The 13,548-nt window shown below is 48.6% G+C and overlaps 1 protein-coding gene across 3 annotated transcripts in view; it reads right to left on the bottom strand.

The window, feature by feature from the left end:
- Positions 1-13,548, bottom strand: part of VWA3B (von Willebrand factor A domain containing 3B) — a 267,553-nt gene that overhangs the window by 193,583 nt on the left and 60,422 nt on the right. For all 3 annotated transcript variants that reach the window (XM_073664562.1, XM_073664564.1, XM_073664563.1), the window contains exon 12: positions 12,658-12,789. In XM_073664562.1, coding sequence (XP_073520663.1) covers positions 12,658-12,789 — 132 coding nt within the window. The remainder of the gene's footprint in view (positions 1-12,657; positions 12,790-13,548) is intronic.

Below are 13,548 nucleotides of genomic sequence, written 5' to 3'. Positions count from 1 at the left end.
CCGCATCCCCACCAAACCTCTGGCTGTACCCTTGTCTGTTGCTGCCGTGGATGGGGGTCTCTTACCACGCCCCATCCAACTCATCACCGAATCCATTACTCTGCAGGTGGGAATGCTGCATTCTGAGAGTATCTCCTTTCATGTTCTGCCTGGACTCTCTCACGCCCTCTTGCTAGGTCTACCTTGGCTCCAGAGACATGCACCCGTGCTTGACTGGCAGACCGGAGAAGTCCTTCGCTGGGGACAGGACTGCCATAAGACCTGTCTGGTTCCCGTCCATCCCGTCCGTCCTTCTCCTACCCCAGCTAATCTACCTGGACTTCCGATTCCTTATTGGTCTTATGCTGATGTCTTTAATAAAAAGGAGGCAGAGACACTACCCCCTCATAGTCCATACGACTGCCCTATCGACCTGTTACCTGGTACTACTCCTCCCCGTGGGCGTATTTATCCATTATCCGCTGCTGAGACCCGGTCGATGTCCGAATATATTGAGGAGAATCTGGCCAGGGGATTCATCCGGAAATCTACCTCCCCGGCGGGAGCAGGCTTCTTTTTCGTCAAAAAGAAGGACGGCTCTCTCCGTCCCTGTATAGACTATAGAGGCCTTAACCAGATCACGGTGAAGAATAAGTACCCCCTTCCGCTCATTCCGGAGTTATTTGATCGTCTGAGGGGGGCTAGAATCTTCACCAAACTGGACCTCCGTGGGGCGTACAACCTGGTTCGTATCCGTCAGGGGGATGAATGGAAGACGGCATTCAACACCCGGGACGGCCACTATGAATATCTGGTAATGCCCTTTGGTCTCTGTAACGCTCCTGCCATCTTTCAAGAGTTGGTCAATGACATCTTCCGGGACCTTCTCTACTCCTGCGTAGTGGTGTACCTGGACGACATCTTGGTCTTCTCTCCGGATCTCCAGACTCACCGGAGGGACGTTCGTCAGGTCCTGCTCAGGCTCAGGCAGAATCACCTCTTCGCTAAATACGAGAAGTGCCTCTTTGAGCAGACCTCGCTTCCGTTTTTGGGCTACATTATTTCTCAGACCGGCCTACGAATGGATCCAGAGAAACTGTCTGCCATCGAGAAATGGCCTCGACCGGAGGGGTTGAAGGCCATTCAGCGGTTCCTGGGCTTCGCCAACTACTACCGCCTCTTCATACCGCACTTCTCTTCCCGGACTGCCCCAATTTCCGCGCTCACCCGTAAGGGTACTAATCCCAAAGAGTGGCCACCCGAAGCAGAGGAGGCCTTTCTTTCCTTAAAACAGGCCTTCTCTTCCGCCCCGGTGCTGAATCGCCCGGACGGCAACAAGCAGTTCTTCCTGGAAGTTGACGCCTCCTCCTCTGGAGCCGGAGCGGTACTTACTCAAAAATCATCTTCCGGGAGGATGGTAACTTGCGGCTTCTTCTCTAAACTCTTCTCCTCCTCAGAGCGCAATTATTCCATAGGAGACCGAGAGTTATTGGCCATCAAACTGGCATTGGAGGAGTGGCGTTACCTGCTCGAGGGGGCTCTTCACCCGGTAATAATTTACACTGACCACAAGAACTTGGCTTACCTCCAGCATGCCCAGAGACTTAACCCGCGCCAAGCCCGGTGGTCCTTGTTTTTTGCTCGCTTTGATTTTGTTCTTCATTTTCGCCCGGCTGACAAAAACGTCAAGGCGGACGCCTTGTCTCGATCCTTTCTGGTGTCTGATCTCGAGGAAGATCCGAAACACATCATCGATCCCGCCAGAGTAATGCAGGTGGCTCCCGTGAGTCTAAATCGTCTCCCTCCCGGAAAGACGTTCGTATCAGTACCTGATCGGGAGAAGATCCTTCACTGGGGTCACTCGTCTAAACTGGCTGGCCACGCCGGTCAGAAAAAGACCCTCCAGCTTATTACCCGGCACTACTGGTGGCCTACCCTGCACAAGGACGTAATAGACTTTGTTTCTGCCTGTGTGTCCTGCGCCCGCAACAAGGTTCCGAGACATCTGCCAGCCGGTCGCCTCCTTCCGATTTCTGTACCTGCTGCCCCCTGGCAGCATATAGCAATGGACTTTATAACTGACCTCCTGTCATGCTGTCTCAGTATACTGGAGGTAGGGGGCCTAAGCTGACCCTAAGCTGGGGCCCTGACTAATCCCTCAACCTGGAGGTACTGTTAAAGGTACAGAGGTCCAGGCCACCAGCGTAACCCCTACCTCCTGAGGATCCCTGCACCAAAGTAATCTAGTCCTGAGAAGGACCCCGATCACTACAAAAGGGGACAAGAAATAATATGCCCACACACAGTACTTAGACGAACGAGACAGTACAAGGGAAAAACCAAAACCACCTTGCATACAACAACTACACAACTACAACAGAGGGAACACCAACGGGAAAGGAGATAAATGATAAAGCGAGGAAGGGAAGAAACACTCCAAAAACACTTACCTCAGAAACTCCAAACACCACGATCCGCTCTGTAAGTCTGAATGAAATGCTTTCACCGACACTTCCCAAACAGACCAGCAGGCATTTGAAGGAGTCTCACTACAGAAGTATTGATTGCAGCTGGGCGAGGCTGGACCTCGTCTAGCACAGAGAGAGAGAGAATTAACTCCCTCACTGCCGAAAAACACAAAGCACCAACAAGTCAGCTGCGAGAAGTCAGGCTGTGTACTCGTGACGATCTTCGTGGCGACACACCCGTGACAGTACCCCCCCTTCTACGAGGGGCCTCCGGACCCTCAGGGCCAGGTTTATCCGGGTGAGTCGTGTGGAAGGCCCGAACTAATCGGTCTGCGTTAATATCCGACGCAGGAACCCACATCCTCTCCTCAGGACCATACCCTTTCCAATGAACCAGGTACTGAAGGGACCGGCGATTAAAGCGTGAATCGATGACCCTCGATACCTGGAACTCCAAGTTACCATTGACCACCACTGGAGGGGGAGGTAAAGGTGACGGTACCACCGGCGCCACATACCTCTTAAGCAATGATCTGTGGAACACGTTGTGAATTTTAAACGTAGGGGGGAGGTCAAGACGGAATGCCACCGGATTAATAATAGAACTGATTCTGTACGGCCCGATGAACCTGGGACCCAGTTTCCAGGAGGGAACCTTAAGTTTAATATTCCTGGTAGACAACCATACCCGATCGTTCACACTTAGGTCCGGACCAGACACTCTCCTCCTATCAGCCATACGTTTGTATCGGTTCCCCATAGTATTCAGATTCTTCAGCACCCCTCTCCATACTGAAGCGAGTGATGAGGAAAATCGTTCCTCCTCAGGAACCCCCGAAGAGCCCCCCCTACTGAAAGTACAAAACTGGGGGTGAAAACCATATGCCCCAAAAAACGGGGACTTACCAGTGGACTCGCTCCGCCTATTATTAAGAGCAAACTCTGCCAGAGGTAAGAAAGAAGCCCAGTCCTCCTGGTTCTCTGACACAAAACACCGGAGATATGTCTCCAAGCTCTGGTTCATACGTTCCGTCTGACCATTGGTCTGAGGATGAAAAGCCGATGAGAATGACAAATGCATCCCCCGCCGTGCACAAAACGCCTTCCAGAACTTGGACACAAACTGAGACCCCCGATCAGACACCACCTCGGAGGGTACCCTGTGAAGCCTCACAATCTCCCCAATGAACACCTGCGCAAGAGTTTTAGCATTAGGGAGAGCCGGAAGAGCGATAAAATGTGCCATCTTGCTGAACCTGTCCACTACAACGAGTATGACCGTTTTACCCGAAGACGGAGGGAGGTCCGTAATAAAGTCCATAGACAGATGAGTCCAAGGACGCTCCGGGATCTTCAAAGGTAAGAGGGCCCCAGACGGACGGGTATGTGAGGTCTTAGAGCGCGCGCAAACTCCACAAGACGCGACAAAAGTTACCACCTCCTTATGTAAGTTAGGCCACCAAAACCGACGCGAGAGAAGATCCACAGTTGCTTTACTCCCCGGGTGTCCTGCAAAAACTGAGTTATGGTGTGCCTCGATCACCTTTTGTCGCAACTGATCTGGAACAAACAGTCTCCCCGGAGGTCCAACAGGGGCGTCCCCCTGAGCCTCCAATACCTCCTCCTCCAGCTCAGAGCATACTGCCGAAACCACCACCCCCTCCTGAAGGATAGGAATCAGGTCGTCCGTATTCCCGGCCCCAGGGAAACTACGAGATAAGGCATCCGCCTTTACATTTTTTGACCCAGGACGATATGTAACGACAAAATTAAACCTGGTAAAAAACAATGACCACCTAGCTTGTCTGGGATTCAGACGTTTCGCGGACTCCAGATATAGCAGGTTCTTGTGATCGGTGATGACGGTGACCGGATGGACTGCCCCCCCCAAAAAATGGCGCCACTCCTCAAAAGCTAACTTAATGGCCAAGAGTTCCCTATTGCCGACATCGTAATTCCTCTCAGCGGACGACAATTTTTTAGAGAAAAAGGCGCATGGATGCCACTTACCAGGGGACGAACCCTGTGACAATACTGCTCCCACCCCTACCTCGGAAGCGTCTACCTCTACAATGAATGGCTGTGACGCATCAGGTTGAATGAGTATGGGTGCCGAGGCAAAACATTTTTTCAAGGAGGAGAATGCTTGACAAGCCTTGTCAGACCACCTAGAAAAATCCGTCCCCTTTTTAGTCATGTCTGTGAGAGGCTTAACCATGGACGAGAAATTACGAATGAACTTCCGGTAATAATTAGCAAACCCCAGGAAACGTTGTAGTGCCTTAAGATTCTCTGGCTGATCCCACTCAAGAACTGCCCGCACTTTCCCAGGGTCCATACGAAAACCGGATGCTGAAACCAGGAAGCCTAAAAACTGGAGTTCCTGTACGGCGAACACACACTTTTCCCATTTGGCATACAGTTTATTATCCCGCAAGATCTGTAACACCTGCCTAACGTGCTCCTGATGAGACACCAGATCCGGCGAGTAAATTAAGATATCATCCAGATATATGACAACAAACTGTCCCACCAGGCGGCGAAAAATGTCATTAACAAAGTGTTGGAACACCGCCGGGGCATTAGTCAGACCGAATGGCATGACAAGGTTCTCATAATGCCCCTCCGGAGTGTTAAACGCCGTCTTCCACTCATCCCCCTCCTTCATCCTAATCAGATTGTACGCCCCCCTGAGATCCAACTTAGAGAACCATTTGGCGCCCACGATCTGATTAAAGAGATCGGGAATAAGTGGGAGCGGATACGGATCTCGGACCGTAATCCGATTAAGTTCACGGAAATCCAGGCAAGGGCGTAGGCCTCCATCTTTCTTTTTAACAAAGAAGAACCCCGCAGCCACCGGTGAAGATGAAGGTCTAATATGCCCCTTAGCCAGACTTTCTGAAATATAATCCTTCATGGCCTGCCTCTCAGGACCAGAAAGGTTATACAACCTAGCTTTAGGTAACTTGGCCTCAGGGAGCAGTTTTACAGAACAGTCATACTCGCGATGAGGAGGTAGTTCCTGACACCCTTTCTCCGAGAATACATCCTCAAAGTCCGCCAGAAATGGAGGTAAGACCCAAGGAGTAACCGCACCGATGACCGTGTTCATGCAGTTTTTATTACAGAATTTACTCCATTGGCTTATCTCTCTGGTTTGCCAATTAATAACCGGGTTATGCTTAGCTAACCAAGGAAGGCCCAACACTATAGGAGTGGGAAGACCCTCCAACACGTAGCAAGACAACAGTTCTTTATGTATCGCCCCCACTTGAAGTTTTACGTCATGCACAGCTTGCAAAAAACTTCCCTGACCGAGAGGCCTGGCATCGATCGAGAATATGGGGATGGGTTTAGCCAACTCACTCAATCGCATACCTTGAACCCGGGCAAACCGAGCATCAACCAGATTAGCCCCGGCCCCACTATCCGGAAGAACAGATATCCTCTCAGTTCTCGTACCCACCACCACCTCCGCCGGTACGAGAAACTGAGACGAACCTAGGGACGAAATACCTTCTCCCAGATTGCCGTCCACCACACAACCTGGGATCAACAGTTTTCCGATGACTCTTCACTCTGCAAGGGACGGGATGGACACCCCCCAATAAAATGTCCCTTTCTCCCGCAGAAGAAACACCTTCCTGTCTTATGGCGCACCACCGGTCCCCTCCCCCGAAATGATGTCCCTCCTAATTGCATAGGCTCCTCTGGACTGACCAGGGGAACCACCATATGAGGGGACCTTGTAGGAGGTGGAGTCATCACAGGGGGTAGAGTTATCCCGCACCTCTCCCGAAGCCGTCTGTCAACGCGAATAGCAAGGGCCATAGCGGCCTCCAGTGACGCGGGAGAGTCATACTGTGCCAACACATCCTGTAATTTGTCGGATAAACCATGACAAAACTGGCTCCTAAGAGCCGGGTCATTCCACTGGGTGTCCGTGGCCCACCTACGGAACTCCGAACAGAATTCCTCCGCCGGACGATCTCCCTGCTGGATCCTACGTAACTTAGACTCAGCAAGGGAGATCCGATCTGGGTCATCATATACGAGTCCCAGAGCAGCGAAAAACCTATCCACTGACTGGAGAGCCGGGGAGCCCGGGGGAAGAGAGAACGCCCAAGATTGTGGGTCCCCTTGTAGGAGCGAGATGACAATTCCCACCCTTTGTTCTTCACTCCCCGATGACCGAGGCCGCAGCCGAAAGTACAACTTGCATGCCTCCCGGAAAACAAAAAACTTGTCCCGCCCCCCAGTGAACCTGTCAGGGAGAGCTACTTTAGGTTCTGGTCCGGCTTGCTCCTGAGGATGCAAAACCTTGGACCTAACGTCCGCCAGCTCCATGGACAAACTCTGCAACTGCCGAGCTAGACCGGCTACTGGATCCATGGAAGCTGGAGAAAAACTAAGCGGGTCGGTGAAAAATGTCACGCTGTCTCAGTATACTGGAGGTAGGGGGCCTAAGCTGACCCTAAGCTGGGGCCCTGACTAATCCCTCAACCTGGAGGTACTGTTAAAGGTACAGAGGTCCAGGCCGCCAGCGTAACCCCTACCTCCTGAGGATCCCTGCACCAAAGTAATCTAGTCCTGAGAAGGACCCCGATCACTACAAAAGGGGACAAGAAATAATATGCCCACACACAGTACTTAGACGAACGAGACAGTACAAGGGAAAAACCAAAACCACCTTGCATACAACAACTACACAACTACAACAGAGGGAACACCAACGGGAAAGGAGATAAATGATAAAGCGAGGAAGGGAAGAAACACTCCAAAAACACTTATCTCAGAAACTCCAAACACCACGATCCGCTCTGTAAGTCTGAATGAAATGCTTTCACCGACACTTCCCAAACAGACCAGCAGGCATTTGAAGGAGTCTCACTACAGAAGTATTGATTGCAGCTGGGCGAGGCTGGACCTCGTCTAGCACAGAGAGAGAGAGAATTAACTCCCTCACTGCCGAAAAACACAAAGCACCAACAAGTCAGCTGCGAGAAGTCAGGCTGTGTACTCGTGACGATCTTCGTGGCGACACACCCGTGACACCTCCCAGTCTCTGCCGGTTGTACGGTCATTTGGGTGGTCGCTGACCGCTTCTCCAAGATGGCTCATTTCGTTCCCCTGCCAGGCCTCCCGTCTGCACCCGAGCTAGCTAAAGACTTTATTCGTCACATCTTTCGTCTTCATGGCCTGCCCCTCCACATCGTGTCGGATCGTGGGGTACAGTTCACCTCACGCTTCTGGAGAGCCACTTGTAAACTGCTAGACGTCACCCTGGACTTCTCTTCCGCTTACCACCCACAGTCTAATGGTCAAGTGGAGCGGATCAATCAGAACCTGACCAGTTACCTCCGGCACTTCGTTAATGCCCATCATTCAGACTGGGTGGATCTCCTACCATGGGCCGAGTTCTCTTATAACAATCACGAGAGCGAATCCTCCTCCAAATCCCCGTTTTTTGTAGTCTTCGGTCAGCATCCTCGGATTCCTTTTCCTGTCTCCACCTCTGTGGACAACCCGGCTGCGGAATCTCTCGTTAGCAAATTTTCCTCCATTTGGGAGAGTACCCGATCCGCACTCCTTCAGTCGTCCGAACGGATGAAAAGACACGCTGACAAAAAACGCCTGGATCCTCCACAATTTCGTCCTGGAGATAAAGTCTGGCTCTCATCTAAATATGTCCGACTCAAGATACCTTCTTACAAGTTAGGGCCTCGGATCATCGGTCCTCTGGAGGTCATCAGTCAGATCAACCCGGTGGCCTATAAATTGAAACTCCCGGCCAACTTACGGATCCCTAACTCCTTCCATGTATCTCTCCTCAAACCTGTGGTACTTAACTCTTTTTCCAAGTCTACAGGTACGCCTCCTGCTCCGGTTTCTGCTGAGGACGAGTTTGAGGTAGAGAACATTCTTGCCACCAAAAGGGTAAGAGGAAAGACTTTTTTTCTAGTAGATTGGAAGGGGTTTGGTCCTGAGGAGAGAACGTGGGAGCCCCGGGAGAACATCCATGCCCCTCTTATCCTTGCTAAATTTCTGTCTGGCCTAAAAAAGGGGGGGCCTAAAGGGGGGGGTACTGTAGCGCCGGCGTCCCTGCCCTCTGCTAGGCAGGGACGCTGTTCCCCTCACCTCTCTGCTCCGTGCCCGGCGTCCTCCTCCCGCTCTGCTGGCAGCGCGCGCTCCTTCCCGGCCACTGTGCTTAGGGCGCGCGCGCGCGCTCTCCCTCCCTCTTAAAGGGGCCGCGCGCGCCGTCCTAAGGAGTCCCCGGCCAATGGCCGGAGGACTTCACCATATATAAGGCACCTCCTCCAAAATGGAGGTGCCCGAGCAATGTTGTTGCACTGTTCACTACTCTGCTTCAGCCCTCAGGTCCCGTTGCCAGTTACCTGCCAGATACCTGCCAGATTCCTGCCAGCTTGCTGTCTTATTCCTGCCTGATATTCTGCTACCTGCCTGCTAGCCTGAGGTCCGACGGTCTGCCTTACTACTCCTGTCAGTCTGTCTAAGGACCAGCTTGCCCGCTCACCTGGGAGCGCACATCAACTACCTGCCTGCTTGCCTGAGGTCCGACGGTCTGCCTTCCAACTCTTGTCAGTCTGTCTATGGACCAGCTTGCCCGCTCACCTGGGAGAGCACATCTGCTACCTGCCTGCTAGCCTACCTGGAGGCTCTGCCGTCATGTGCTGTGACCACCTGCCTGTCCAGTGACTCCTGCCCGCTCACCTGGGAGCGCTCATCTGCTGCCTGTCTGCTAGCCTACCTGGAGGCTCTGCCGTCACGTGCTGTGACCACCCGCCTGTCCAGAGACTTCTGCCCGCTCACCTGGGAGCGCTCATCTGCCGCCTGTCTGTTGGTCTTCCTGGAGGCTCCGCCGTCACATGCTGTGACCACCCGTTTATCCAGAGACTCTCGCCTGCTCACCTGGGAGCTCACGTCTACCATCAGCCGCCACAGGTCGTACCACCCAGAGACTGCCCCGGTCACTTGCCGTGACCATCTGCCCGTTCACCCAGAGACTGCCCCGGTCACTTGCCGTGACCATCTGCCCCGGTCACTTGCCGTGACCATCTGCCCGTACATCCAGAGACTGCCCCGGTCACTTGCCGTGACCTCCTGCCCGTTCTTCTAGAGACTGTCCCGGTCACCTGCTGTGACTGCCTGCCTGGTCGCCACCCGTCCCCTTGTATAGTAGCTCAGAGGTTCCGCCTCCCAGACCCGTTACAACAATAACACAAGTCCCAAAGCCAGATTGTATCTTGGACTATAATAAGTTCATTGGGGGTGTAGATCTCTCAGATCAAGTCCTCAAACCATACAGTGCCATGCGAAAAGCTAAAGTATGGTACAAAAAATTAGCCGTGCACATTGTACAGATGACACTGTAAAATGCTTTTGTGCTGTTTAGATGTGCAGGCAATACGGGGACCCTTCTTTCAGTTTCAGGACGTAGTCATCAAGACCCTAATGTTTGGCACTGAGGAAGTTAAGGGTCCCAGTACTTCTGAAACTGATAGTGCCTGTATTGTTCCAGGTCAGCATTTTCCAGGAGAGGTTCCCCAAACTGCGAGGAAGGGAAGATCACAAAAACGGTGCAGACAATACTCCAAAAGGGGAATCCGAAATGACACAATTTACCATTGTGAAACCTGCCCTGAGAAACCTGGCCTTTGCATTAAGAATTGCTTCAAAGCGTACCACACATCCACAAATTAATAAAATTTGTTTTTACCCTGTTGACACAACACACTTTTATAATCTGATGTACTCCGCACAATTCACACATACCACATTATGAATTCATACACCAGTAAAACCAAAAGAATTATAATCATTACTATAAAACTATGCCTATAGATAAATTCCTTGAGGAGTGTAATTTCCAAAATAGGGTCACTTGTGGGGGATTTCCACTATTTTGGCACATCAGGGGCTCTCCAAACGTGACAAAACGCCCGAAAACCTTTCCATCAAAGTCTGCATTCCAAAACATCACTCCTTCCCTTTCGAGCCCTGTCGTGTGCCCAAATAGTGGTTTTCGTCCACATATGGGGTATCAACATATTCAGGAGAAATTGCACAACAACTTTTGGTGTCCATTTTCTCCTGTTACCCTTGTGAAAATAAAGAAATTGGGGTGAAAAGATCATTTTTGTGGAAAAATTTGATTTTTTTTTATTTTCACAACTCAACATTATAATTTTCTGTGAAGCACCTGGAGGTTCAAGGTGCTCACCACACATTTAGATAAGTTCCTTGGGGGGACTAGTTTACAAAATGGGGTCAGTTGTGGGGGATTCCACTGTTTAGGCACATCAGGGGCTCTACAAACGCAATATGGCGTCCGCTCTCAATTCCAACCAATTTTGCGTTCAAAACGTCAAATGGTGCTCCTTCCCTTCTGAGTCCTGCCATGCGCCCAAACAGTGGTTTTACCCCACATATGAGGTATCAGCGTACTCAGGAGAAATTGCACAACAACTTTTGTTGTCCGTTTTCTCCTGTTACCCTTGTGAAAATAAAACAAATTGGGTGAAAAGGTCATTTTTGTGGGAAAAATGTGTTGTTTTTTTTCCACGGCTCTACGTTATAAACTTCTGTGAAGCACCTGGGGGTTCAAAGTGCTCACTACACATCTAGATAAGTTCATTGAGAGGTCTAGTTTCCAAAATGGGGTCACTTGTGGGGGATTTCCACTGTTTAGGCACATCAGGGGCTCTCCAACCGCAACATGGTGTCCGCTCTCAATTCCAGCCAATTTTGCGTTCAAAACATCAAACGGTGCTCCTTCCCTTCTGAGCCCTGCCGTGTGCCCAAACAGTGGTTTTACCCCACATATAAGGTATCAGCGTACTCAGGAGAAATTGCACAACAACTTTGGGTGTCCATTTTCTCCTCTTACCCGTGTAAAAATAACAAATTTGGGGTGAAAAGATCATTTTTGTGACTAAAATGTTCATTTTTTCCTTCCACATTCTATTAATTCCTGTGAAGCACCTGAAGGGTTAATAAACTTCTTGAATGTAGTTTTGAGCACCTTGAGGGGTGCAGTTTTTAGAATGGTGTAACTTTTGGGCATTTTCTGTCATATAGACCCCTCAAAGTCACTTCAAATATGATGTGGTCCCTAAAAAAAATGGTTTTATAAATTTTGTTGTAAAAATGAGAAATCACTGGTCAGCTTGTAACTCTTCTAACTTCATAACAAAAAAAAATTTGTTTCCAAAATTGTGCTGATGTAAAGTAGACATGTGGGAAATATTATTTATTAACTATTTTGTGTGGCATGACTCTCTGATTTGAGGGCATAAAAAAATCAAAATTTGAAAATGTCAAAATTTTCGCCAAATTTCCATTTTTTTCACAAATAAATGCAAGTCATATCAAAGAAATTTTACCACTATCATGAAATACTATATGTCACGAAAAAACAATCTCAGAATCAGTGAAATCCGTTGAAGCGTTTTAGCGTTATTACCTCAAAGTGACAGTGGTCAGAATTGAAAAAAATGGCCTGGTCAGGAAGGTGAAAACAGGCTTCGGGGTGAAGGGGTTAAACACCTGTAGAGACGGAGGAGGTCAGAAGATAAATTCACAGCCTTTTAGAGCATTTGGTGTGGGGTGGGTCTGGAGGTACAACCTCTGGAGCTGTATTGTCATGTGAAGGAAAGATAAATCTTGGGTAGTTTGATCCTGAAGTGGGTTGTTTCCCGTAGCAACAAGGACTGTGCCATAAGTTATGTTTTGTTTTCCTGTTAGGCCAGGAAGTCCATTTTTGTTTTGCTAACATTGCCATGGTTTATGCAGTACTCTTAATAAACCCAGCAGAACATTTAAAGAGACAGTGTTCCTGTGTCTACCTCCATGTGCAGACAAGTGAACCGATCTATCACAACGGAGTAATAAAAATTAAAATGTTCCTCTCAATTACAAGTTCATGAAGTTGCTTTGGAAGTGGTGTGGGGGCAACAAATGAATGTCTTCCCTGAAAAAAGAAAAGCCAATCACCAATTTCTGGAAGCTCCTGGATAATTACAGCTTTATAAGGTAGAGCCCTGAATAAATATTCGTGAGCAGTCATGTTAGTATATGGCACTTAGGAGGGCAGGTGTATAAAGAAATGTATGCTTACATAATACTGGATGGTTATGTTGAGCTGGAATGATATATGTATTGGGTGAATATATATGAATTATGTTACCTGAAGCTCTTTAATCCAGCTCCACGCTTCTTTTATGTTTTCTTCATTAACAGCTACCAATTTTGGTTTCCAGGCTTCTACTTTTGAATCAAACTTTACAAAATTGAACATCCTCTTGTGTTTCAGTTGCTCCTGTAGAAATCAATGTTACTAGAACTGTCAGAATCTAAAGCTGGGTAATTAATAAGCTATTTAGTTATGTTGTGTGTTAAAGGGGTTTTCCTCAAAATTAAAAGTTATCCCCACTGAGGTCTGTTTGCGATTTGAGACACAATAAGATGGATGAAGAAGTCAAAAGAAAACAAGATAACTAATACTTTTTTTAGTTTCATTCTTTTTAAACTTTATTACTTACACTGGCATTAAGCTTTTAACAAATGCACTTTTAAAAGGATTGAAACGGAGAGCAAGATCTGGGGAGGTAATGGATCTATTACTCTATTGATTACACTTCTAAAAATAAAAGAACGTCAAGTTTACATTTTTGTAAAAATGAGGCTAAAAAAATTAGAGGCTATGGCATTATTCAGATATCCTTTTTTGTCATACAAGTTCTATTTATTTTTTTACACATAGAACACATGTCTATTATACAACCCTTATTCCTAAAAAGTTGTGACGCAGGGTAAAATGTGTTGAAAACGAGAATGTTGTGATTTGGAAATCTATCATAACCATATTATACACAACAGAACATAGAACACAGATCAGAAGTTGAAAGTCAGACAACTTTTCATTTCATTATAAAAAAATAACCCCTTTAGAAACTGATAGTAAAAGAGTTGGTACAGGGTTAACAAAAGGCTGGAGTAGTAAGTTGAACTAATAAAAAACAGCTGGAGGGTCAAATTTCAAATAGTTCACATGACAGTGTATATAAAGAGCATGCTG

This window comes from Phyllobates terribilis, unplaced genomic scaffold (assembly GCF_046119375.1).
Source record: "Phyllobates terribilis strain yellow unplaced genomic scaffold, ASM4611937v1 Scaffold_2__4_contigs__length_985480577, whole genome shotgun sequence".
Taxonomy (NCBI): domain Eukaryota; kingdom Metazoa; phylum Chordata; class Amphibia; order Anura; family Dendrobatidae; genus Phyllobates; species Phyllobates terribilis.
The sequence above is the reverse complement of the archived record's forward strand: the minus strand, read 5'-3'. Positions and strand labels throughout refer to the sequence as shown.